Raw genomic sequence first — 25,746 nt, 5'->3', positions numbered from 1 at the left:
AGTGATGACACAGACCACACATGAAGTACCTGTCAGAGCCAGTAAAACGGACACTGGTGGCAAGCAAATGGCCACCAATGGTCAGGGTAGGAGACCAGCACATAAACCTAAGTGTCATTCGAGGTCTTGGGCCACACGCACATGCGTGCCTCCCTAAGGTCTAAATGTTAGGAAATGCATGTGTACTGAACCCACAGGTAGGGTTTGTTTCCCAGCTGGACAGTTCATTTGCTGATCCATGACCTCTGGCAATTCACAACCTCTATGCATCCATTTTCTAGTCATAAACTGGAGTAGACATTTTACCCACCTCCCAACAGTAAGCTAGACGATGGGGGTGGGGGGTGGCAGCGATGCTAAATACATGGAGACCTCTGGAGAGGAGCTCTTGTTGCCACAACAGCAACAGAGTGCTCAAACACCACATTAGCTTATAATACATAAGATGTAATTCTTTCAATTTCAATCTATTCCTTCAAAGAATAAACATGGAGTTATGTTTATACATAGTTTGTGTTTTTTACATCGTGTGCCCAGCGGGGATGCTGCAAATGTGTAAAACACTTAAAACCTAAACTATATTTACACTTGAAAAGATACAGGTCGTCAATTAGGCATCACTCAGAAACACCTAAACCTATTCCGCGCTGACTGTACACCCCAGACCCTGACTCTTTCCTTATAAAAGCTTCAGTCTTTAGCACAATAGCCTGGGGTGATGGCACACCAATAAGGACACTGCATAAGTCAACTCCACGAAACGTTTGGTCACATGAAAGAAACACACCTAAAGTTAACATCATTAAAAAAAACCTTATCTACTTCCTCTTTAGGAGAATTATCACAAAAATCTCCGGAAATCACGCAACCCTGATTGTCACCATAGAAGGTGGGGCAGTAAGTGGCCCAAACTAGGGGAAACTCCAGCCAGAGCCCCCCCAGAGACTCACCGCCCCCTTCGGCCAACAGCATTTCCACCTGTACAACTTTCTGCCACTCAAACTAATGCTGTCGTAACGTTACAATCCTGTTTGAGACACAGAGGTAATAAACCCACCCAGAAGTAAACAGAGGCAACGTTAGTGAGCAAAGTTTGAGTTTGGGCAAAACAGAAAACGAGAAACCCAGCAAAACCCAGCAAAGAAGCTCTGTGGTGCCTTTCAACCAGATCTTCCAAGAGGCAGGAGTGGACAGCGTGCTCTCCCCCGCGCTCTGGGCAACCCAGACAGCCCCAAAGCAGGTTCCAGAACCCACGGCTTCCCGGGGCACAGCGGGCCAGGGGCGCAACAGCACGACCCCCTCTCCCGGCGGCGATCAGGCAGTGGTCACCTGAGGCCGGAGGGTGGGCAGGGGGCGCGCAGCTCGCCCGGGCGGGGCCCGGCGAAGGGGTGGGGGTGGCGACGCGGCGGCCCGGCCCCCTCTCCCGGCTGCGGTCTCCGGGCCCAGGCAGCACGGCTGCTGGACAGCGCCCACGCCCGCGCGCCTGTGCCCCTGGACGCCCCCACCCCGGAACTCCCGGGGTCGCGCGGCGGGAGGCCCGAGCCGGGGCCCGCGGGCAGGCGCCGTGAGGACACGCGCGGCGGTACCTGTGGCGGCAGCTGCTTCCAGCGGCGGCGGCAGCGGCGAGGGCGGGACGCGGCGTGCGCGCTCCCAGCCCGCAGTCCGGTGCGTGGTGCCCGCCCTCACTCTCCCGGCCGCCGGGCGCCGGCGCAGCTCTCCGCCCCTTCACCTCTCACCTCCTACCTTTCCCCTCCCTCCCCACCGCCCTCCGCACGTGTTCGCAGCGCCGCGCGCATGCGCAGTCGAGCCCGGGCCCCGGCTCCCGCTCGCCCCCTGGCGGACGCCAGCCACCCAACCGAGAGGAAGGGAGAGGTAGCGGGCCGGGCGTGGAGCTGGGGACCGCACCGGGGCTTTTGACAACCCATTCCAGAAAGTTATCAACAACATGCACAAGCTGCCCACGTTCCCCGTTTTATAACAGCAAAAAATTAAAAGCAGCCGACACACAACAAATGCAGATGGATCGAATAAATTATGTCCATAAAACGAGTCTCCCTACAGCCTTTTGAAAGGATGTTTTATGAATACTGAGGTTGAAAGATGGTTCAAAATGAGTTGTAGAATATACTCTCATTTTTGTTTTTTAACAAGGGTCTGGGGTGAAGATTACAGACGTTGGGTTTTTCGCATTTGCTGATGGACATTTAATCATTTTCTACATGGACTGTGTACTAGTTGTAATAGCAAGTTACCCTGCTTCCCCGAAAATAAGACCTAGCCGGACAATCAGCTCTAATGCGTCTTTTGGAGCAAAAATTAATATGAGACCCTTAAGACCTTATATAAGACCGGGTCTTATACAAATTTTTGCTCCAAAAGACGCATTAGAGTTGATTATCCGACTAGGTCTTATTTTCAGGGAAACAGCAGTCCTGAGCCCAGCGCTTTGCATATGTGCTCAGCTTTGACCTTCCTCCAAACCCTCAAGTAGGTCCTGTTTCTAGGTCTCACAAAAAGGGAACAGGAGGCTTGGCGGCGCAGGGGTTTGGGGGAGATGGGGGGTGGGGGGACACAGGTCCCAGCCACCCAGCTCTGAGCCCATCCCAGGATGCCACCCTAAGCGACTGGGCCTCTTCGCGGGAACCTTGATCATACCACTCACACCTTCGCAGGCCGGGTCTGGTGTGCCAGAGGCCAGCCCCACCGCCACCCTGCTGCCCTGGGCACCCACCCCAGGGGCTACCTGGATAGCCGACCGTGTACAACTGTTCCTGCTCTCAAGGGTGGCAGTGCTGGGGTTGCATGAAGTCAAATACAACCGTTGACAACGCAGGAGGAGACCAGGAGCCCTCTGGCAGCTCCAGCTGCCTTGTCCCTCTTAGGCGTTTAGTCACAGCCTCCCTCAACCCTGTTCCCACTGGACTCTGGACCACCTCTCCAAGGCCACCAAAGTCTTGCCTCCCTCTCTGCCCACACATTGTTGTCACGGTTAAATCAAACAATGGGGACAACTGGCCTTGGCCCAAAGTGACCTTTAAGATTATGCCCTGTATTCAGGGTTGGCTTTATGATTTTTTTTCCTATAAAGGAAGAATTCTTTTTTAAATTAGGGAGAAGCAACAGTAGAGAGCGGGGGAGGGGGGGTCTTACCTACACCCCTTACCTGTCTCACATCACTCTTTCCAAGCTTGAAGAGGCTTGATATGCCGGCATCTAGCCCCTCAGAAACCTTGAGCAAAAGGCATTCACTTTTCTGCCACCAGTTCCTCCCTCTCACCACTGCCTTGTTCCTTTTGGCAAATATAAAGCCTACCCAGTTTTTTTCAGTTTTCTGAGTGAACCTGCATGACCAAGCCCCAAGACCTTCCTTTCACTGTCAAGTTCCTACAAAAACATGTGTTTGTAAATGTGCCTCCCAACAGAATCACCTGGGGAATATTTAGTTCAATCAGCCTTCCTGAGCCCTACCTTAGGCCTGGTGAACCGATCTTCTCTCCAGAGGGCTGGGAACCTGTCTTTCTCAGCCTCCACAGCAGGGACTTAGCCAGACTGTCTTTTGGGCACTGTTGTCACTCCCCCTTACTCACCAACCCCTGCCCAGCCAACCACTCCACCAAACCTGTTTGCAGGGGACTGACCCTCAGCAAGGTCTGAACACCTTCCTCCAAAAACAAGAGCCTCCAAAACTGACATTTAGCTAAGTGCCTCCGTGCCTTGCAGCATGGCCATGAGTAAGCGGAGAACCCACCAAGGCTGGGGGGCGGGGGGAGCTGCGGCTCATGGGCTCCCGGTGAATCTGCTACAGAATGCCCCCCATGAGTAGGATGAAGTGGCCATGATTTTAGGGTTTCTCGCCCAACATTATATTATCAAAACACAGGAAAAAGGTGAAAGAACCATACAGTTAACAACTATAAGGTCTAGATTCTACAACTGTTAATGTTTTACTTAGTATATCATTATCTATCTTTAGAAAAAACTATCCCTTTAACCACTTATCAATACTTATTTGTTATGCATTCCCAGGTAAGTTGCAGATCCCTGCAGATACCTGATCTTAGTTTTTAAATATAATTCAAGTGGAAAAGCTCCATTTAGCCCTAACCAGTGTTAAACCAAAAGCATTCACTGAAAGTTTTTCTGAAAGGGTTTATTGAGCCAAATGCTCACCAGAAAACGACCAAGTCCTGGGGCATGACGTCTGAACTACCAGCAGCAGCAGCAGCACATGAGGAAGGCAGCATGTCTGCAGTCGTGGGATTGGTGGGCTCTTATGCAAACAGCTTGGGAAAGAAGGATGCAAGTTGTTTTGAAAGAATTTACACTGGCTACAGGTAAAGCGAGAGCACTGAGGCGGGGCTAGTTCTGGGATGGGTACAGAGTCCTAAGGAAGAAGTGTTTGCTTAGGATTGGTTGTGGGCAACCTGGAAACAGATTGGCAAGTTCACAGGTAAGCAAGAAGCAGAGGCGCCTGACGATTCTCTTTATATAATTGCGGATATAGCCATCTGCAAGTTAACTCAGTTTCAACATACGTTCAGGAATGTAAGCAAACTTTTGTTGGTTTTGCCCTCCAGTTGTTAACTGATAAACCTCTCTCCCTTCCTTCTACCCTCCAGCCTGTTGTAATTTAATTTATAGCGTCTCAGAATTTTCTCCTTGTCATTAGCAAAGCTCAACCTTACTTTAGGTTGCTTCCTGTGGGAATAATAAATTCAAAATTTTAGAAAACGAAATGGCACTTAGAAGTCAAGCAGTGATAATTCCTATCGTCAAGATTCCACACTGGCCAATCCTCATGAAAATCTTGAAAATAGGGGCTGGGTCTATTTCGCAAATGAAGAAACCTTCCTCGAGAGGGGAAGAGATTTGCCCAAGGTCACGCTAATAACTGAGTAGCCATCATCTGGGATGCAGGACTCTGGGATCCAGCCCACTACCCCTCATGGATGCAGAGAAGGGTATTTCATAATGACAAGGCCCGTCTTTGCAATTGCTTGCACTAATGATCACGCTCACCGTGAATTACGCATTAGTGGTAAAGTTGGCAACGTGATGAAGTTGAAAGGGCTGCTACCAGGCCAGACCCCTCGGATTTGAGTCCAGGTTCTGACGTGCAGCAGCAGCTCCTGCTCTGTGACCAGGAAAATGAACTGAATTTAACCTCAGGGAACCTCGACTGAGGAGGCAGGTTCCAAGATGCAACCAAGGACACCGACCTCTGTGGTTTTTGAAAAAAAATGAAATCCGTGTGAACATATGTACAAAGCCTGGATTCCAGTAAACAGCAGCCATTCTAATAACCATGCTACAGTCACTAAAAATATTTAAAATCTCCACGCTGTGTTGATATTCACTCAATCCCTTTATTACCTACTGAGTTTCTACCACGCGGCAGAGACCAGAGATCGACGAAGTTCATTCCTTAAACTAGGGAGGTTGTCTTAGTTCATACCGTTAAACAAAACCCGACGGGCAATATGATAAAGGTTAGTACAGAGCTCCTAGCAGCGGTCGTTCACAATGAGGCACTACTGACTGTCAGCCCCTTACCAGAGATGGGCTTTACATAGATTACCTCACAATATCCTCGTGATGGCCTTCACAGGCCGCTCAGATAAACCCAATTCTAAGGCTGTGAAAACAGAAGCACCCAGAGCTTTAACGACTTGCCTGAGGTCACACACAGGTAGCATCAAAAGTGATGTGCCCACCCCCAGAGGCCTTGAACTGTCGCTGAGTCTCTAAGTGCTGTGGCAAGTTGGCACCTGCAGGCTGCTGGGGCGAGAGCTCACCTCCTGGGGTCCTCACAGGTGAGGAAGGCATGAGCTCCTTGCCGAGACCCACCCTGTCTGGCAGCAAGAACATTCTTTAGCCCTCTCACCAAGGCCATGCATGAGGCCAACATGGGGACTCATGTGACCACTGCCAGGGTACCGGGCCCTGGATGGCTCGGCCTTATCAGCAACACCGAACCAGGAGCAGCCAAAGCTGTGAACTGGGTGGGGAGCCCACCTCAGGTTTCCATGAGGGTCCATCAGCCAGGGTGGACTTTAGAGTCAGGCCTCCGTTGCCGACAGCCTTGAGTGTCCACCAGACCTCTCTAAGCCTGTTTCCCCACTAGACATAGAGGAAAATACCTTTGCAAGACAAAGGTGAAAATAAAACGAGACAATCCCTGGGAAGCCAGGCTGTGGGAACTCACTTTATGCCAGCCATGATTATCCGAGTTGTCCCCTGTGACGCCCGCCATCCAGGACTGTCTCCTGGCTGGCACAATCACACCCACTCTGGCTATGAATGGCACAACCACCAAAAATGGGCAGTTGGGCTGAAGCATGTTTACATGGAAGCCTCCAAAGGACCCTTCACGAGGGTTCAATACACGGGTCCCTCTCGGCAGAGGCAGGGTTGCAGATTCCTCCTGTCTTCTGAGCAAAGCCCAGGAGGACAAAGGCACACTGTCACAGCACTTGATCACCCCTGGGGCCAAGTGGAGCCGCCAGTCCAGCCTGAAAGACCACTACAAAGGTGTCAAGATCCATTCCTGCTTGGTTGTTTTATCTTCCACATCCGAAAACAATCCAAGGGAGCTCCGGCGGCCCCCGAGTCAGGTCACAGAACAGCAGGAGACAGACCCCTGGCGAAAAAAGATACGCTCTTGTCCTGTATCTTGTACTGGTAAATGAGGCTCCGATCCCGCTGGGCTGTGGGCTGCGGTGGTCTCCTCCACAGGACCCTTAGCTGCAGCGACAGGGAGAAGAACGAAAGATGAGTGCCCCCCACCAGTACCTGCTCCACTGTGAACCCCACCTGCTCGCTGACCTTCAACTGAGGCCTCGCTGAGATCACTGTCACATGTGCCATGCAGCAGTGGGATGAACTTCCAAAACAAAGCCATTACAAGTTAACTAAAAATAAATGTTTCCCCTCCATTACAATAGTGATATTTGCTCATTACAGAAAATGTGAAAGAGAAAGAAAAGGAAGAAAAAGTTACTAGAGAAAAACCCTGGAAGTATTTTTATGTATTCCCCTTTGGTTTTTTTATGCAGGGTTATGTACTTGTTGCCTAGATGAATTTTGAAAATTAGCATTTGTACATTCAATTTGGAGGCTCGGGAAGGCTGGACATTGATTTTGGTAATGTCGCGGCTGACCAGAAAGCTCAGGCGGACTGGCCGGCTGCAGAGCCAGGCCACAACTGCCAGCAGAACCCTCTCCTCATGCTGTGCCACAGGCATCACCAACACAGCACTCCTGTGTTGCTTAATTGTCCACACTTGCCTCTGGATGACTCTGGGCCCAAACTCCCACCCTTAACGGGGTGAGAGCCATCAACATGGAGCTCACCCAGAAGCTGTGGTGGAGGCTTTGGGGTGATTCCAGAAGGCAGAGAACCGGGGGAGGGTTTGGGGGAGGTGGAACCTGGCCTCCCTCCCACGGCAGGGCCTCAGCTTCTGCCTGAGTACTCCAAACACTGTGTAGAGGCAGCAACCCCGCTGGGTCAGGCCTCCCCAAGTCTCTATTTTAAAAGGAACTCTGTTGACCTGAATATATGAAGCCTGCCATCATCCTACAGAGGGATTGCGCTGTCTAGTAGCGGGGCACCTGCACTCCACTCCAGACAGCTGTCTCCTCTTCAGGAGCTCCATTCTGCTCACCAACCATGGAAAACTCCCATGGTGCACGGTGCTGGGCGCCCTCTGGAGCAGGCTGTGACCTGCATCCACACAACGTCCCAAGTGGAATCGGGCACAGAGGCAAGCAGCCTGCTGCCCAAGATCCCAGTCCCAGCCCCGACGTACCTGCCCATGCACGTCCCTGCAGAACCCGGTGGCCAGGCCCTCGGCCCGCAGGATCAGGTGGCTCTGGTGACTAAGGCCATTCAACAGGATGTCATTCTCCTCGTCCTCGGCATCTCCACTGTCATGCGCAAGGACTACCATGTTTCCCTGCAACAGAGGTACAAGGTGGGAACCTGCTCCCAGCTGGAAGGGACAGTAGACAGGGCACTGTGGGCTCAGGCCTCTGCACCCCTGCACACCCTCTCCCAGGTGAGCCTCGCTGCCACTGTTGCGACATGTCCGTGGGAAGGACCCTCGCCTGGGCTCCAGCACCCTAACTCCAATCATCTGCTGGACAGTGTCACCAGCACATCCAACCTGTACTTCCAGCTCACGTCACCTAAAACCAAGCTCGGCCTGAGGGCCTCCTTGATGTGACTGAAATGCCACCATCCTGCCAGGCACAGTTCATCCAATCCACAGCTCCTGAGCGCTGACCGTGGGCCAGACCCACAGTGGGGTAAGAGACGTGGGCCCTGGAGACAGACAGATACTGACAGGACAGGACGCAAAGCCACCAGAGGGCAGCCTAGGGTGCTGGCGGAGCACGGAGAAGAGGCCATGTAGCTGGGAGGACAGGGCCAGGATCTGGGCACAGCTGGGCCAGGTCGGAAGACAAGTAGGACCTGGCCAAGCAGAAACAGAGGGGAAGGTCCGCCCCGTCCAAAGGGGACGCCAAGAATAAGCAGTCCTTTCACAGGAATACCGCCCAGTTGTTAAAAAGAATGAAGTGTGTGTTCTGTTACTGGGCAATGGACACCAAAACTTACTGTGTGTTATTCAACAGAAAAAGTGCCGCCCAACAGGGTGGATGGTCGGTTACTATTACTGTGCAGAAAAATGCGAGGAAACAAATATACACACAAGTAGGTTCGTTCCTGCATAGACTCTCTGGAAGGATATAGATGGGAGGGAGGGACACCATTACTTTTTGCCCAAGTATCCTTTATACTACTTCTTTCTTTCTTTATTTTTAAACTATTCCTAAGTTTTACCCTTTCAACTAAAGGAAGTCTTTTTACAGAAAGAGGGTGGTAGTGGGCCAGAGAACAGCTGAGCTGCAGAAGCTCTCCTGTCACCCTCACCCCGCTGACCTGTGTCCTCCAAGCCCTTCCATGTCCTCCTCCTCTCATCCTTCCACAGCACCCTGGTTTCTGGCCCCGTGACTGCACCAGGACAGCCTCTGCCATTCCACAGACACAGCTTCCAGGCGGGACCTCATACACAGCAGGGGCTCTGCATGCCACGTGCGACACGCACACCCCAGCCAACTCCGCTGGCGCCCCTCTGCCCTTGCTCCGCACCTCGGCCTGACCACACTGTGCCAGCATCGTAGTTCCTACCCCATCACACACCAAGAGTGGCCACGATAGGCCAGTCGCTGTGCTGGCGTGTTACCAACTTCATCTCCCTTACCTCTTGCAGCCGGGTTCCTGTAAGGTAGGCGTTTCCATTTTATAGGTTGGTCTGTTATTGTCAAATTGTCTGTTATGGAAACATCTCCATTTTGACTCATACTTGACAATAAAGGTTACGTCCTATACTTGTACTGCACCTCACAATTTTTAAAGCAATTTACACCCAGTATCTCAACTGATCTTCTAAACACACTCCGGGTGACAATGACTTGTCCCAGGACACACAGGCAATGTGGCAGAGCTGGGACTGGCACGGCACCACACATGGCCAACCCATTCAAGACCGTGCTGGCCAGCCCTTTAATTCTGAGGGCTTTAGTTTTCAGCAATGGTGAGTAGGGGCGAGCAGGGTGGGTAGACCAACAGGTTTCTGGGCCTGCCACAGTTAAAGCCCAAACGGATGCACTTAAACAGAAAGATCACCGCAAGCAAGCAAGGTCTGGAGCTGTCTGGGCCCTCAGCGGTCACAGGCGGGGGCGGAGAGCAGGCCCCTCGGTACCTGTAGTTCGCAGCACACAGCGGCTCTGCAGTAGTGGATGAAGTCCAGCACGGCCACCGCCCCCACGCCCAGGCTCAGCAGCACACTGACGTCGTCCACAAGCAGCACCGGACACCTCCAGGCGGCCTCCCCCTTGTCCACGGGCTGTAGGGCCTCCCGCACGAACTCATACAGTGGCTGCAGGTTCCCAGCGTTGGCCTCTCTGGGACACAGGGCAAAAGTCGCCAGTGAGCTTGCTCTCTCGCAAATGTTTATCTGTGACCAAGCAACACCACAGGAAAGCGCTGGGGGGAGGCAAAGAACCGGATCACAGTCCTTGGCACCCAGGGGTTATTGGTTAGTTAGCAAGAAAAGGCCCACACACGTGAGTAAGGTGTATAGCAACTCAAATATCCCTTGAGACCTAAGACGCACAAAGCACCGTGGTACAAACGGGACAGAAAAATAAACTGCCTCTCAGGCCCATTAAGAGACACCGTACAGCCTCTCAATCCCAAGAGCTTCCAACACCTGGAAGATTCATTTGGATTGGGCGCGCAGGAAAAGCCTTCCCAGGTCACAACTGGAGGTAAAGAGCTAAAGAGTAATGCAGGTGTCCTGGTGGTGAGGCGCACTGGACGAAGGGCTGCTTGCGTCCGTAACGGATTCAACTCCTTTCTGAACAAGCTGGCCCAGCTACCTCCGTCTCCCCAGTGACCACCCTCAGCAGTCATTTCCCGGCAATAGACTCAAAAGGCTCTGGGGCCCAGAACCCAGGCATCGGCCCCACTACCCCACGCTCCAGGGCTGAGCCCCCACTAACAGCAAGGGTGACCACCCCGCACCACCTGGGGTCAGGTGTGACCAGGCCCATCATTCAGACACCAGGTTCGCAGACGGTAAGGGCGGTATGTGAGGTCACACATAGGGTCAGGACACATGGCCTTCTGACTCAACACTGCCTCCCGGTCACCGAGTAAACCTGAGTCTCAGAGAGGGTGCGGCGGGGAAGGGTTCCCGTATGGACTCCTCTGGGGTGGAGGGAGAGCAGCAGCTGGGTGGGGAGTCTGCACAGAGCTGTTTGTGGCTGATGCTCGTAAGGGACGAGAAGCAGGAAACCCAATCTCAGAAAAACCAAACCAGCGGTCAACACGCTTTGTTAAAGGGCCAGTGGTAAATATTTTAGGCTTGTGGGTCATGTTCTCTGTCTCACCTGCTCAGCTCTGCTGTTGTAGTGCAAAACAGCCAGGGACGGATATGCGAACAGATGAATTGCTATTCCAGTAAAACTTTATTTACAAAAACAGGTAGCTGGCCCGTGGCCTGTAGTTGCTGACCCCTGTGTATCAAGCCAAAACAGAACAAAGGTGTGTGCCATGGCTCTGAGCCAGAGTTGAAAAACCAGCAAAGCATAATGTCCTTCCACACTTCCTCCAGCTTTTGGGACAGCCGTACACTCTTACTCTGGCCCCTGCTAAGAGCCAAGGGCTTTCCAATAAAGCTGCAACACCAAGGCTGTGTCTGACTGCTGCAGCCAGCTCGGCCCTCCCGCATTCTGAGGAGAAGGAATCGCACAGCAACCCTGGCCTGGGCCCACCTACCAGGTGTGCACTTCCAGGCTGGGCTGCCAGCTGACTAACCTGAGGAACTGCAGGGGGTGTGGCTTCTCCTCAGCCCGGAAGAAGACGTCCACTGAGGACTTGAGACCCTCGAGGAACATGAGCTGTCCGCGTTCCCGTGCTGTGGTTAGGCTGACACCCTAAAATGCCAAAGAGGAGCGTGAGCTACTGTACTTTGCAGGGGAACCCCTCAGAAAGGCTAGACTGCAGCCCACCAGAGGGTACACAACATAGTCCAAACCGTGCGAATGTGCACCTGTCCCCATCGCTATGGGGCCCACGTCTTCTTTCCCCTGGATGTTCCCGACCCAACCCCCATTCTGTTTTCAGATGAGCCTTTACATTTAATTGTCACTTTTCAAAACAATTTACATTCTTTTGCTTACCTATTTATTTTTATGATTACCCTGTACAGGTTTTTAATGTACAATACTAATATAAAAAGTTTCCTTTTTAAATGCATGTATTTATTAAAGTAAGCACATTTAAAAACCAGTAAGTAATAATAAAGCAGTGGGAGAATGACAGTCTCTATTGCAACTACTAAACTCGGCCATAGACAATTCATAAACAAACAGGTGTGGCTGCGTTCCCATAAAACTTTATTTACAAAACACAGGGGGCACAGGCTGAAGTTTGTAGACCCCTGCTCTAAGCAGAACTTCTTAAATGTGGTTCTTCATGGATCACCCAGTTAAGAATCTCTGGAGAAATCTGATTAAGATGCAGCCCATGAGCCCACTCTAGAACCAGAAACTTCGGGGGCGTGGCCCAAGAATCTGCATGTTAACAAACACCCAGGGATGATGACACAATCTAAAAGTGCAGAAGCAGGTGACAGGCCTCTAGACCAGGTCTCCATTGCGCATTCAACCACCAGCGTTCTCCACTATGCAAGACCATTAGCAACAACAGCGGCCCCTGGCGGACAGACTCCTGGTCATCACTGCTGCCCTTGATTGTGACCACCACCATCCCTTCGCCCCGCCAAGTAAGTGCAATCACACACCAGGAGTATGGGAGCTCACCCTCTAGTATGTGGCATGCCCAGAACTGTGTACGCCACTCCTGCCATGTTCATAATGATTCCAAGGTAACAGGAAACGTAGCCAATCTGGACATGAGAGGACATGGCTTTCTCATGCAGAAACATAGATACTAAGGCCATAGAGAGACACGGAAATGCAACCTGTGTTCTTGACATGACTTTCCCTTCTCTCTCTGAGCTCATGCTGACCTCTAACAAGGGAACTTCTTCCTTGTCTGCAGAGATGGGTAAGAGTCTACCCTTCTCTCACCATCTCATTTGTTTCTCCCCATCAAAGAATCAGTGACTTGCCCCAGGAGTAAGACTGGCATTTCAAACATCACTGCTGAAGGGTGGCTAGGTTCTCTCCCTCTCTGAGGCTGGCCTAGCATAAGAAAAAGAAAACCTCAGTAAGTCCACCTGGTCACAGGTCACAGGTAATGGCCCCGGCGATGCCAGGAGGTTCACCAGCCTCTTGGCCATCTCATTCTTGCCTGCCTTTCTCTGATAAGATGAGGGGCAGGAGACAAAGGCGCCTCTCCCCACATTTGGGTCCCAAGCCCTAGACTTAGGGAGAGGCAGTGGGAGCTACTGAACTTGGCAGCAGACCAAGCTGGGATCTCCAACTCAGAAGGACCAAGATTAAAGCCCACATTGAGGAGAAAATGTTAAATGGTTCAGAATCAGTAGAGATGGGTTTGATTAATTCAAACAGATCTGGTTCTACAAATTCTAAATTAATAAAACACGCAGAGACGGTGCCTTAGCCCTTTAGATAAGAGGTTCAGGATCCCACAATTTCCTTAATCCCTCCCTTGCTAAGTTCTCTACAATACAAATAAGGAAGCCCAGCCTTAGAACACACTCACACGTGTGTGGTTCACACCCTCACTCAGGGACCTCACCAGAGGTCTAAAGTATTTACCAGCTTCTGTCCCACGATGTTGTAGTGACTGAAGGACTGGATGAGTGCCACAAAACAGACTTTACAATTAGCTGGAAAAAAAATAACAAATTAATTTTAATAATGTCTCTATTTAAATTAGTCTCATATACTTCATACCTCTGGAAACAAAAGCATTGAGGCAGGTCTAGAGACCCAGAGACCACCTGACACACCCAATTTGATTCTAAGATGCAATTTTTTTCCTATTTATTAATTACACCTATTCCACTGATTCTGAGATCCACTTCTTCTGTTAGATGTATTACTAGGTACCTTATTTTTCTCTATTGTAAATAAATTGTCCTCTTTAAAAAAATTATATTTTTCTGTTTGTTGTTGATGTACAGGAGTACAATTAATTTTTTAAACTGGTCCTATATCCGAGGATGTAAGGGAAACACAAAGAAGCTCTAGCTACCTTACTGAACATAATTAATTCTAATAAATTATCTGTAGATTCTCTTGTTCTTTCTGTGCTGACAATAACGCCATCTGGAAAAGAAAACTTTCAAAGCTGCAAATATTATGCCTAAGAGTGCCAAAGTCTACCCTCTATTCTGGCCGCGCACGGTAGAGGCTCAAGGAGAATCAATTGATAAATGAGCCTTTTTTTCATTTGGCTATTTTCTTCTTCTAATCTATTTCCATATGTAAATTGCAGTGGCCATGAAGTTTTCTTCCCTGCGTTCTTTGGGAAGCACCTACTGCCAGCGCCACGTGTCAGTGGGTTGAGTGCCCAGAGACCTCAAGATACACAAGGACTGAGGATCAAGTACACAGGGGACCACAAAAGGACCACCGTGAGGCAATATGTGCGCAGTGGATGGAAAAGGGGAAGGGAAGACACGGATACAGTGAGCACATGCCACACTAGCAGGGCTGGGTAGGGAACAACATGGTACAGTAACCTGTTACCTAGTAAACAGTCATCTGGCTACCCAAACACCAAAGCCCTGGCTCGTTAATACTATTGCCATCGCTTCTTGAAATAGGGATTTTTTCCCTTAGGTTTCTTTTTCTATAGCATGAATGAGTCCCATACCTTTGAGGTAGAAGGAGAGAAAGTGGTGCACAAGGAAACTGCCATCTGTCTTGGCATCACAGAGCAGAGTCAGTTTCCCCTAAAAGTTAAGAGAAACACAAAAAAGTGAATTAAGACTCCCTGGAAAGAGGAGTCTGACAGTATAAATATAGTTAATTGTGTCCAAACCTATGTTTCTACACCTGAGGAATATGTATGTGTGTATATATGTGTATTATATATGCAGCATATACACAAATACACACATACAAACTGAGATTATAAAAAAAGAAGTCAAAATTATGGAAAAACCAACAATTAAAGTGATCAGTATTAAGTCACTCATTATGGGCAAGCATATCTCAGCTTCCACTTTCCCAAAGCAAAACAGAATGAAATCCCTTCTCTTCCTCATTCCTCACCTAGTAACTCAGGGACCGGTCTTAGGGAGAATTAGATATTGAACAAAGGAAGCTTTTACCATCAGAATCCAACAAAAATCACAGCCTGCCAAGATTAGAAGGGACCTTCAAAAAAGTCATCTGATTCAGCTTCCTCCCTATTTCTAATTCTGATGTTAATTCTGTCCTACGGGGTAGGAAAAAACAGAAGTGGTTGTTGACAGAGACCTCGGGTAACAAAGTTCTCCTCCCAATAGCGCTGGACACTGCTTTAGGCAGAGCTCTGACCATAGAGACCTGGAAAGACCTCTAAAGATGGTCTCTGCAGTGCCTGGCTGCCCTGCTTTGGCCACCTCTAGTTCCTTGTCAGTGACAGGGAAGGTCAGGATCAAGCGGTATCGGATGCATCACCTCTGTGCCATTCTGACTTTTTTTCATTTATAAAACATGAAAGATTACACTACCAGACTGTGAGGGTTACCCCTAGTGCTGTCATCCCCTGGTGTCCACTTTCGTCCTCCATTCTCACTCTGGCCCTGGGCTGAAGACTTTGGTGGTGCCAACTGGCAAGGTAGCAAGTGCCATCTGCGGGCTTGGGCAGACAAGAACTACGGGGCAACTAAAGTCCACAAGGATATAGTATTGAAGGCTGCAACAGACCTGGCATTGTGGGGTCATAAAAAGGCTTTACACAAATGGTGTCTTGGCTGCCTGGAGGACCTTATCATTTCATTAAGAAAACAAAAGTAATGAAATAAACCAGATATGTTTCCTGGGAGAGGTAATCCCTGAGCTAAAATGTGAAAAATTTCGAGGTGCCCCAGAGGGAGGGCAGGAGAGTGGAGAAAACAGCCGCGAGGCAGTGGTGTCGAAGGCGGACTTGGTGCAACCCAATGTTGGCTGGAAGCAGCTTAGAAGAGCACTACCCATGAGGAGGAAGAGGAGCAGCAGCGTTCACGGCGACCTGCCGAGTGCTCCCGGGCCAGAGGGAGACTCGGCGATTAAGCCGGTCCGGTCCCATAAAACGGGTGGAAAAATCAAACTCCTCTCCTCTCGGACAACCTCCTTTGGGCCCCGGGCCCCCCACCCCAGTGAGCCAGCACTGGGCTCTCCGGTACACGCCTGTGAGCATAAGCCCATCCATACGTCGGACATGCTTCCTGGGAACTTTCAAAGACACACACGGCCTCTGAGAAAATGAGGTCCAGAAGCCCACCTTCCGCAGATCCTGGTGTCCAGCCCAAGCACCGGGTCGGCCCTCCCTGGACTACAACTCCCAGGCAACCTCATGACAACCGACGTCGCGTCTTTCGCAAGGGTCCATGTGCGCTTCGTCGGAGGACCTGTTCTTCCGCCACGCTCCTGAGACCCGTCCCCGTCCCCGTCCCGACCGCACGACTAATTACCTGCTCCACCCTGTCAGGGGTGGTGTTGAGAAGGTTATTGAGTTCTGGGAACATTCTCAGCTTTAGGGTCGAGCGCCCGAGACAGGAAGCTAAAACTGCCACGGAGGATGGAGAGTAACACAGCACTGACAATCACGCGAAAGGAACGCGCACGCGCAACGTCGCTGCGGAACGCCTGCTGCAGCCAATCAGAGGCCTCGACCTGGGCCTCTGCCGGCGCGCGCGTGATGACGCGCATCCGGCTGCGATGCTGGGGGAACACTGCACGTGGCGAATTCCTGTTTACAAGTTTGGCCTATTCTCTGTTGGTGTGAGGCGTCTGATTCTTCGTAGTGGCCCCCAAGGACCCACGCGACCGGGTCTCTCTTTCCTTCCAATGACCTCGCTGTCCCCAGCCCCAGGCCTCGGGGCAGTACAGTCTGTCCCTCCATACGTGCCTGTCGAGCTCACGCTGTTCCCTGTTAAAGCTGGCTCTATCATGTTGATGACTAGCAGGACAGGTTTTTACAGTCTGAGCTATAGTTTCCTTTCTTAGTTTCCTTCTTTATCTGAATCTTTGCACTAGAAGGCAGGAGGGCTGAGATTTTTGTCTGTCTTATTCACTTATTTTCTTAGTGCCTAAAACAGTGCCAAGCACATAAGCAGGTACTCATTTTGAAGGAATGAATGTATGTATCTTTCTGTATCTGTGGGTTTTTTCTTTTCACTTTTTTAATGGTGTCCTTTGGAGCAAAAAAAAAAAAGTTTTTAATTTTGATAAGTCCAATTTATCTATTTTTTTCCTTGTTTGCTTATGCTTTGATGTCCCACACTGCTAGTAGGTGCTTGGGCTGCACGGATGAACGAGATGCCAAGATGCCCGCTCTCATGCAAAGCAGAAAACAAACATAATAAACACGGAATTACATATTGAAAAGTAAAATGGAAAAAAGCAAACGCAGGATAAGGGAGTAACAGTGGGGTAGGGGTAGGTTTCAGACTTAAAGAAGTTGTCAGGGTTAGCCCACTAAGAAAATGTGATTGGAACACACCCTGTATGATTTGGTCCTCTAATCTTTGCACTGTTTTCCCTTTCTGGAATGCTCTTTTTCCCCAGAAACTCTGCAGATGAAAAAAACACCCCACTTCCTTTGGGTCTTTGCTCAGACGTCACTTTATCAGGGAAGTCTTCCCCGAGCACCATATTTAAATCGCAAATTTCCCCTTCCCCAACCCTTCTTTCCCTTTCCCCCTGCTTTTATTAATATTTTTTCCCACAGCATTTATCTCTAGTATATCATACATAGTTCTGTTCCAACCTAGTCGGCCTCAGATCACCAGGGACAAATTTGTAATTCAACAAAGTCAAGTTTATATTGACTCACAATAATAAGGGAGATAGCACAACAGTGGAGCCCTGGGGCCTGTCACCAAGCAAAGGAACAAGTTGTTTTTGGATTGGGGGAGGGGTGGAGTTCAGGTAAAATTTAAATAAAGCAGTTGTTTGATAGGCTCAAAGGTGAGTATAGCTATGTTTAAAGGGGTCACTATCTGGCCTGCTCTGCAAAGTGGACCCGGATTTTCTGGAGAAACTTTATAAGACTAAGATGTGGAATGTAGTCACTTATCTGAAGCTCCACACCTGGGATGGAAATCGAGGCTGCTTTTCTGTGTAAAAGTGACTTGGATTCTCTAGCCCAGAAGGGAATGTTTCACGCTTACTGATATGTGAGAAAGAGAAAAGCAGCCCCCCTTTTCCACAAGCTGGCCTGGCACTCAGCTAGGTTGGGTCGTGGTGTTCCCATGTTGAGCACGAAGAGTTTCACAAAATATCAACATCAGACTAATTGTGATGGACTAAGACAAAACCAGACCACTCCATAACTGTATTAAGACAAAAAATGAACATTATCCAAACCACAATCTACCGAACATCCCCTTCCCAGAGTGCTGCTCTTTTACCAATCACAGCTTTGGCCTCATTCTATTCTGTCCTCCCTATAGGTAAGATTTATTAAGATGCCCAATTATAGAATTGACCCCACTTTCTGACAGCATCCAATCCCCAGCAAAGCTGTGCTTCCTTAAACCTTCCCCCAAATAACTTAAGAAGCCCAAATCCTATAATTATGTCCTAACACTATTTTAATGATACACCCCATTGTTTCCCATGGTGTACATTCTCTTTCCCATCAATGAATAATAACCCAACTTTTTCAACAACAGATATGTTCCTGGTGGTGGTTGCCTAGAGGGAATTGTCATATGATTTCAAACAGCAAAGTTTTGATTTTACAGAGCAAAGTTTCTTAGTGAAAAAGCAGTAATCACTCAAGGGGGTTACTATGGGACTACAGTAGTATATCCTTCAAAGAAATACTGTTTCCTGTTAAAGCTGGCTCTATTATGTTGATGATTAGCAGGACAGGTTTTTACAGTCTGAGCTGATTTTTCCTTTCTTAGTTTCCTTCTTTATCTATTTTTGCACTAGAAGGCAAGAGGCCTGAGATTTTTGTCTGTGTTATTCACTCTTATTTTCTCAGTGCCTAAAATAGTGCCGGGCACATAGCAGATACTCATTTTGAAAGAATGAATGTATTTTTCTGCATCTGTGAGTTTCTCCTTTTCACTTTTTTTTTTAAAGATTTTTTTTTTTAATTGGGTAAGGGAAACAGGACTTTTTTTTATTGGGGAACAGTGTGTACTTCCAGGACGTTTTTCCAAGTCAAGTTGTTGTCCTTTCAATCTTAGTTGTGGAGGGTGCCATTCAGCTTCAATTTGTTGTCCTTTTAGTCTTAGTTGTGGAGGGCGCAGCTCAGCTCCAGGTCCAGTTGCCATTGCTAGTTGCAGGGGGCACAGCCCACCACCCCTTGTGGGACTCAAGGAATTGAACTGGCAACCTCGTGGTTGAGAGAACACGCTCGCTCCAACCAACTGAGCCATCTGGGAGCTCAGCGGCAGCTCAGCTCAAGATGCCGTGTTCAATCTTAGTTGCAGGGGCGGAGCCCACCATCCCTTGTGGGACTGGAGGAGTTGAACCGACAACCTTGTGGTTGAGAGCCCACTGGCCCATGTGGGAATCGAACCGGCAGCCTTCGGAGTTAGGAGCATGAAGCTCTAACCACCTGAGCCACCGGGCCGGCCCCCCTTTTCACTTTTTTAATGGTGTCCTTTGAAGCAAAGAAAAAAGTTTTTAATTTTGATAAGTCCAATGTATCTACTTTGTTCCTTGTTTGCTTATGCTTTGATGTCCTACCTAAGGATCCATTGCCAAAGCCAAAGTCATGAAGATTTACCATTGTATTGTCTTCTAAGAGCTCTATAGTTCTAGCTCTTACAGTTAGGTCATTGATCTATTTTGAGTTAATTTTTGTATGTGGCGTAAGGTAAAGATCCCGGTCAGCTGTGATTCTGATAGGTGTTGTGTTGAATCTGTAAATTCATTTTAAGAGTATTGCCGTCTTAACAATGTTAAGTTTTCCAATCCATGAACATTGGATATTTTTACATTTATTTAGGTCTTTAATTTCAACAATGTTTTGTAGCTTTCAGAGTATTTTGCACTTTTGTTAAGTTTCTTCCTTTGTATTGTACTTTATCCCTTTTTATTCTATTGTGAATGGAAATTTTTCTTGATTTCATTTTTCAGATTACTCATTGCAAGTGTATACAAATACAGTTATGTATATTCATCTTGTATCCTGCAACCTGGCTGAATTGTTTATTCTAATAGATTTTTTAGTGGATTCCTTAGGATTTCTGTATATAAGATCTTGTCATTTATAGATAGAGATAGTTTTAATTCTTCTTTTCCAATCTGGATGCTTCTTATTTAATTTTATTTTCTTATTGCTCTAGCTAGAACCTCCAGTAAAATGTTGACTAGGAGAGGCAAGGGCAGACATCTTGTTTTGTTTCTGTTCTTAGTGGGAAAGCATCCAGTCTTTCACTATTGACTGTGATGTTAACTGTGAGTTTTTCATAGATGCCCTTTCAGGTTGATGAAGTTCTCTTCTATTCCTTGTTTGTTTAGTTCTCATATTCTTTCTGATGCTTCTTTCCTCAGCCCTGGGTAGTTTCCTCACATGCTGAATACTTGAGGGGGACCTTCTGCAGATCTCCAGGTTCTCTCTCTTTCTGCAATTCTCTCCTCTCTGGTACTCTGTCCTATGTCTGTGAATTCTGGCAGCATTGGTCTCTCCAGACTGTTAGCTCCATCTTTTCAATTCAGGGAGTATTCCACTTGAGTTTCTCCTTCCTTTGGAAACTCAAGGCAGTGAGCTTGGACAATCAAAGGGCTCACCTTGTTCTTTTCCCGTTTCTCATGGGTCACTGTCCTTTGTTGCCTGGTGTCCAATGTCTTTAAAATATTTTGCCTTTTTTTGAGTTGTTTTAAACAAGAAGCTAAATCTAGTCCTTGTTGCTCCATCTTGGATGGAAATGGAAGTCTTTGAACTATTTTTTTGTTGAACCAAAATTTAGCAAAAATTTTCCTTTATTGTTTGAGTGCATTGAGTCTTCATTAAGAAAGTCTTCCTTGGGCCGGCCTGGTGGCTCAGGCGGTTAGAGCTCCATGCTCCTAACTCTAAAGGCTGCCGGTTCGATGCCCACATGAGCCAGTGGGCTCTCAACCACAAGGTTGCCAGTTCAACTCCTTGAGTCCCGCAAGGGACGGTGGGCTCCGCCCCCTGCAACTAAGATTGCACACTGCACCTTGAGCTGAGCTGCCTCTGAGTTCCTGGATGGCTCAGTTGGTTAGAGCGCGTCCTCTCAACCACAAGGTTGTCGGTTCGACTCCCGCAAGGGATGATGGGCTGTGCCCCCTGCAACTAGAAACAGCAACTGGACCTAGAGCTGAGCTGCGCCCTCCACAACTAAGACTGAAGGACAACAACTTGAAGCTGAACGACACCCTCCGCAACTAAGATTGAAAGGACAACAGCTTGACTTGGAAAAAAGGCCTGAAAGTACACACTGGTTCCCCAATAAAGTCCTGTTCCCCTTCCTGAATAAAAATCTTTAAAAAAAAAAAGAAAAAGAATGAAAGTCTTCCTTACCCCAAAGGTCATAAAGATATTTCAGATTTTTTCCAAAAGTTGTAGGGTTTTTCTTTTCAGCTTTAAGCCTTTAATTCATCTGCAATTGATTTTTGTGTTTGGTGTGAAATAAGAGATACAGTCAATTTTGGAAGTAGCGTGTTCCATTTAACCTGGCTATAATCTGATTGGTATTGTACTGAATCTTTAGATTGAGGAGAATAGGTATCTTTTTTTTTTTGAACGTATTTTTCCAGGACCCATCAGCTCCAAGTCAAGTAGCTGTTTCAATCTAGTTGTGGAGGGTGCAGCTCACAGTGACCCATGCAGGGATCGACTGGCAGCCTTCTTGTTAAGAGCACCGCGCTCTAACCAACAGAGCTAATCGGCCACCCCAAGAATAGGTATCATTTTAATATAAAATATTGACTCTTTCTATATTTATCTATTTTCCTATCAATACTGGTGGGTTAGTTTTAGTTTTCTCCCATTATAAAGAATATCTCTGTGAACATACTCGCTCATGCCTTTTGATACAGATGCGCAAGGGTTTCTCTAGCGTATGTATCTGGAGTGGAATTAGTGGGTCACAGGCAAAGATGAACTTGCCATGAAGCTAATAAAGCTAATTTTAAAAAATAACGTATTTCTTTTCTTAAAGAGAATGCCTCCCCTGCTTTGAATACTCCTCAGGTCTCCAAATACATGGATTTGCTCCTAGTCACAGAACAGACTAATGCAAATACAGAAAAGTCAAACAGAAGGATTCAGTGCAGGAAATTAGGTCAAAGACTGTTGGAAGGACTGGAGGAACGAAAGAGAGGAGATTTTACATGGCAGTTAGGAAACTGGTGCTGCCCCTGGGCTGAAGTGCCCTCCTCTATATGGCAGTGGGCTGCAAGTTTGCAAACTACGTCTTCTAGCTGGCTTCCAGCTACGCTCTGCTAGGCAGACCCTGGCAGTAAACTGGAAGGCGGGAAGAAGGAAGAAGCCATTTTTTTTCTGCTGCTGGTGACTCTTCTAGTAGCGTCAGCATCAGTGGTGGGTGTTAGCTTCCCACAGCAGCGAAGGCAGCAGCAATGCTTCCAGTGGCTGCTTGGTTCCCAGCACTCCCTCTCTGTCCACAGTCCTCTCTCACTCTCACCCTACCAGATCTCCAGCTCTGTTTTGATTTACAGGCCTTCAGCATGTCTGTTTTCTTTCCATTAGTTAGGCCGTCCCAGCTCCATTCCTCCCTCCCCTCCCCAGGAGGAACTCATGACCCTGCCCTGGGACTCAGAACCCTCTGGCAAGCAACTTCTCCTGGGAATAGCACTCACTCACAGCCCCCCCGCCCTCAGGCGTCCTTCGGCCCCACCTCTCTGCTTCTGGGTGCTGGTGTCCACCACTGTTAGCAAACCTTGCATGGCCCTGCTCCAAACAGTGGTGCATCTACAGCATAGTTTCCCTTTGCCTTCCTGTCTCTAAGTTGAGTAATTGTTTCCTCCAATTGCTGCCTGACACCTCCACCATCTGTGACAAAAGAATGTTTATAGTCACAAGTTGAAGGGGAATGCACTGAACCCACAGATTCCTGGCAAAAGAGAAGCTGGAAGCAGGTTTGGGTAACCTCCTGTGTACCCACAGGAGGGCAGCAGACACCAGCTACAGCTGACGAGTTAGCAAGCCCTGAGTGTTCATCAAACAATTGGCTTTGGAGTATTTGGCCAGGGTCCTGCAGGCTTAGCTCCCCTCTCGGGAAGGCCAGCAGTGAACTCCTCAAGGGCTCTCCTGCTCCAGTCTCCCTCCCTCAGGAATGTCCCCACGGCCCTCACCCCTTCCTGCCTCCCCTCCCACTCAAAGTAAAAGCTGGAGTCTTCTGGTCCTGGCCCTCACGTGGCCTCACAGGTCTGCCCACTACCGCTCTCCTGCTGCTCACAATCGCTGCAGCCCCTTTGGGCACAGCCCACATGGTAGACGTGGAGTTGCACCACCCAGACCCCCTTTCCAGAAGGATCTACAGGGAGAGTGATCACCAGACAACTTCTAGCTCTCAGTTCCCCCAGGGTGCCCCTCAGCAGCACACAGCCTCCCCTGAGGCCACACTTCCCAGGGCAGCCTCATCTGGTGACTGTGTGAAGTGGGAGCTGGGGGCAGGACACTCTGACAGCCAGACTTGCTCCAGAACTCCCCACCGAGGCTTTCTTAGACTTGCATTACCTGCACCACCATTCAAGTTCTCCCTCTGCCCCATCCTGCTCGCTCCCCTTTCCTTTCACAGGCGTTGACCCCCACCGCCAGGCCATGGAGCCCCCCTCAGACAGACCTGCATGGGGCTGGGGGCCGGGCACCAACCATAAGTGGGGCTGGGGCTCCTTGTGCTCCCCCAAAGCACAGGGCTTAGAGGGCGAGGGATCTGGCCGTCCCTCCTCACCTTTTGTTCCTGTCTCTGGGGCTTTGCAAGCCAGTGAAAATGCAGCCCTGAGAATAAAAGCCCCTTGTCTACAGTTTTGTACCCTAATCCTCTTACGTGTCACCAGCGGAAAGCCAGAGCCGGTGGCAGGGGGGCCGCTCTGATTTCTCTGCCAGCCGTCCCTTGTCCCACACTCTGGTGCCAGCCCAGTCCCATCACAAAAGGCTGGCACCCGGGCTTACTAACTGCACAGCTGAATGTAACCGCAACTCAGGCCTCTGATGACGGTCATCAGACTGTGAGCTCTGGATGGAGCTGGACAGCCCGGAAAAGTCTGAGCACCGCCCACCCTGCCATCTATAAGCCGGTTCAGAGCCCCAACTTTGCCCAGTGTGGCCTGAACCAGGGGTCTGCCTCTCTCCCCTGGGAGCGCAGATTGTTCCTTGAGTTATAAGGTGCCTTGATTAGGTAGTTGCGGGGTCTCTCTGAGTTCACACATCCTTTCAGGAAGCGTAGATGGAGCCCCAGCTCTCAGGGGACCCTGACAGGGCTCTGGGCATCTGAATGGGGCACACGTGCCCTAGGGAGTCAGGACTTCAGGGAGCCAGGGGGCAAACTGGGTATCAGTTTTACTTGAATAGTTAGTAGGGGGAGAAGTTAAAAGCAGGGTGTTGTGTGTGTCCTGGGAACCCAGTCAAGAGGAAGGCCTTTTGTGGGCAGGACAAGCTGGAAACCAAGTCCGAGGCAGGGGGGAGACTGTGCAGCAAACCAGAAGAACTGAGGTGCAAATGATGACGTTTTGGGACAGAAGCCAGAGTGGAGGTGAGGGCAGGGGAAGCCACACGCCCTGACATTGAGCGGTGGGGTGTTCCTTTGCTGCAGACTGTGGTGGGGCAGCTGAGAGAGGAGTGCAGGCGGGGCCTGTTCTGACTGGGGGTGGCAGGTGCAGCCTGGCCTGGTTCCACAGCCCATGCTGACCAAAGCCGTCCACACATCAGAAGTGGGGCCACTCTGGTGCTGGGAGACAGGCACGGGCCCAACCCGGGTGCCCCACAGCCTTCAAGGGGAAGAATCCCAGGCAACAGGACCCTGAGATTAATAAAAGCATAAAGATTCTGCCTGGGTGAAGATATGGAACAAAGAGATAAGAAATAGTCTGGGGGAAAAAACCCTGTAGAAATATCCTATTAAATATTGTACGTCCTACTCACTATGCACTTTGTAAAAAAGTAAAATATGCAAAAAAAAATCATACAGGGATGTGTGACATTATTTTACTTGTGTACTTGAGAATAATGTGACTTAGGATTTTTTCTTAAGGAAAAAAAATGTAGTTTTTATAAACCCAATAAACATAAAAAGCAGTGGAAAATAAAAAAGAAATATCAGTCTGAAAAGTGTGACGTTTTGAAGGCGTGGCTCTGTGACAGTCACTTCTGAACAGAAACACCCTCGGTTAACTTATCTGAATCGCAGCTCCTCCTTTTGAAAAACAGAAACAGTAATAACCACACACCTGAGGTTGTCATGAGAATTAAGTGAGATGATGTTGTGAATACTTTGCAGAGTGCCTGGCCCGATGGCAGCTATTATTCAGTTCATTAGTCACAGTTCAATAAAGCTTGCAGAATCGAGAGTTACTGTGAAGCAATAGCCAGCTCACCTGAGGGTTAAGCAGACACCTTCCAAGGTTCCCCATCAAGCCCGTGTCACCCACACACTTCTGTCGACACACTGCTAGAGAAGTCAAGACGTGCTGTAGGGCCAGTGGCAGCCTCAGCTGACGCCACAGGGAGGTCTGAAGCTAAAATGGGCCATCAGGGTTGCCTGGCACTGAGCCGAGATGGCCAGGCTTTTTACCCCCACTTGGATCAGTCGTTAGATATGGGCCACCCTGGGAAGGGGTGACCTCGGGCAAGGTGGCTCTGCGAGGCTGGGGCAGTGCCCAAGGGGCTGATTGCTGTAGACTGCTTACTGACCACGTGCCTTCCTTGGGGAAATCTGGGTGGTGCCTCTCAGCACACCACACAGGTGGGCACAGGCCGGAGGTGGGCTAGAAGGACGGGCAGGCAGGACCAGGCCATGTGGAAGGGAGGGCGGAGATGACAGGCAGAGGGGAAGACTGACAGGGAAGCTCGGCTGGTGGTTGGACCCGGGCCAGCTGAAGCTGGAACAG

At 49.3% G+C, this 25,746-nt stretch overlaps 2 protein-coding genes across 2 annotated transcripts in view; both read right to left on the bottom strand.

Moving 5' to 3' along the window:
- The window catches only part of SCAP (SREBF chaperone), a 52,830-nt gene extending 51,089 nt beyond the window's left edge, over window positions 1-1,741 (bottom strand). Inside the window, exon 1 of the mRNA XM_074312454.2 lies at window positions 1,587-1,741. The gene's annotated coding sequence lies outside the window, so the exon portion shown is untranslated. The remainder of the gene's footprint in view (window positions 1-1,586) is intronic.
- A 3,605-nt stretch (window positions 1,742-5,346) lies between these two features.
- Window positions 5,347-16,321, bottom strand: ELP6 (elongator acetyltransferase complex subunit 6). Its single transcript, XM_019723992.3, has 7 exons — window positions 16,164-16,321; window positions 14,378-14,456; window positions 13,315-13,385; window positions 11,384-11,502; window positions 9,765-9,966; window positions 7,809-7,955; window positions 5,347-6,744 (listed from the first exon to the last, which is right to left on the bottom strand). The coding sequence occupies exons 1-7, from the start codon at window positions 16,215-16,217 to the stop codon at window positions 6,616-6,618; spliced, it is 801 nt and encodes a 266-aa protein (XP_019579551.3). The 5' UTR covers window positions 16,218-16,321; the 3' UTR covers window positions 5,347-6,615.
- Window positions 16,322-25,746: the final 9,425 nt, after the last annotated feature.

The sequence above is a fragment of the Rhinolophus sinicus genome, chromosome 5 (genome assembly GCF_057876585.1).
Source record: "Rhinolophus sinicus isolate RSI-liver-muscle chromosome 5, RSI-T2T, whole genome shotgun sequence".
Taxonomy (NCBI): domain Eukaryota; kingdom Metazoa; phylum Chordata; class Mammalia; order Chiroptera; family Rhinolophidae; genus Rhinolophus; species Rhinolophus sinicus.
The sequence above is the reverse complement of the archived record's forward strand: the minus strand, read 5'-3'. Positions and strand labels throughout refer to the sequence as shown.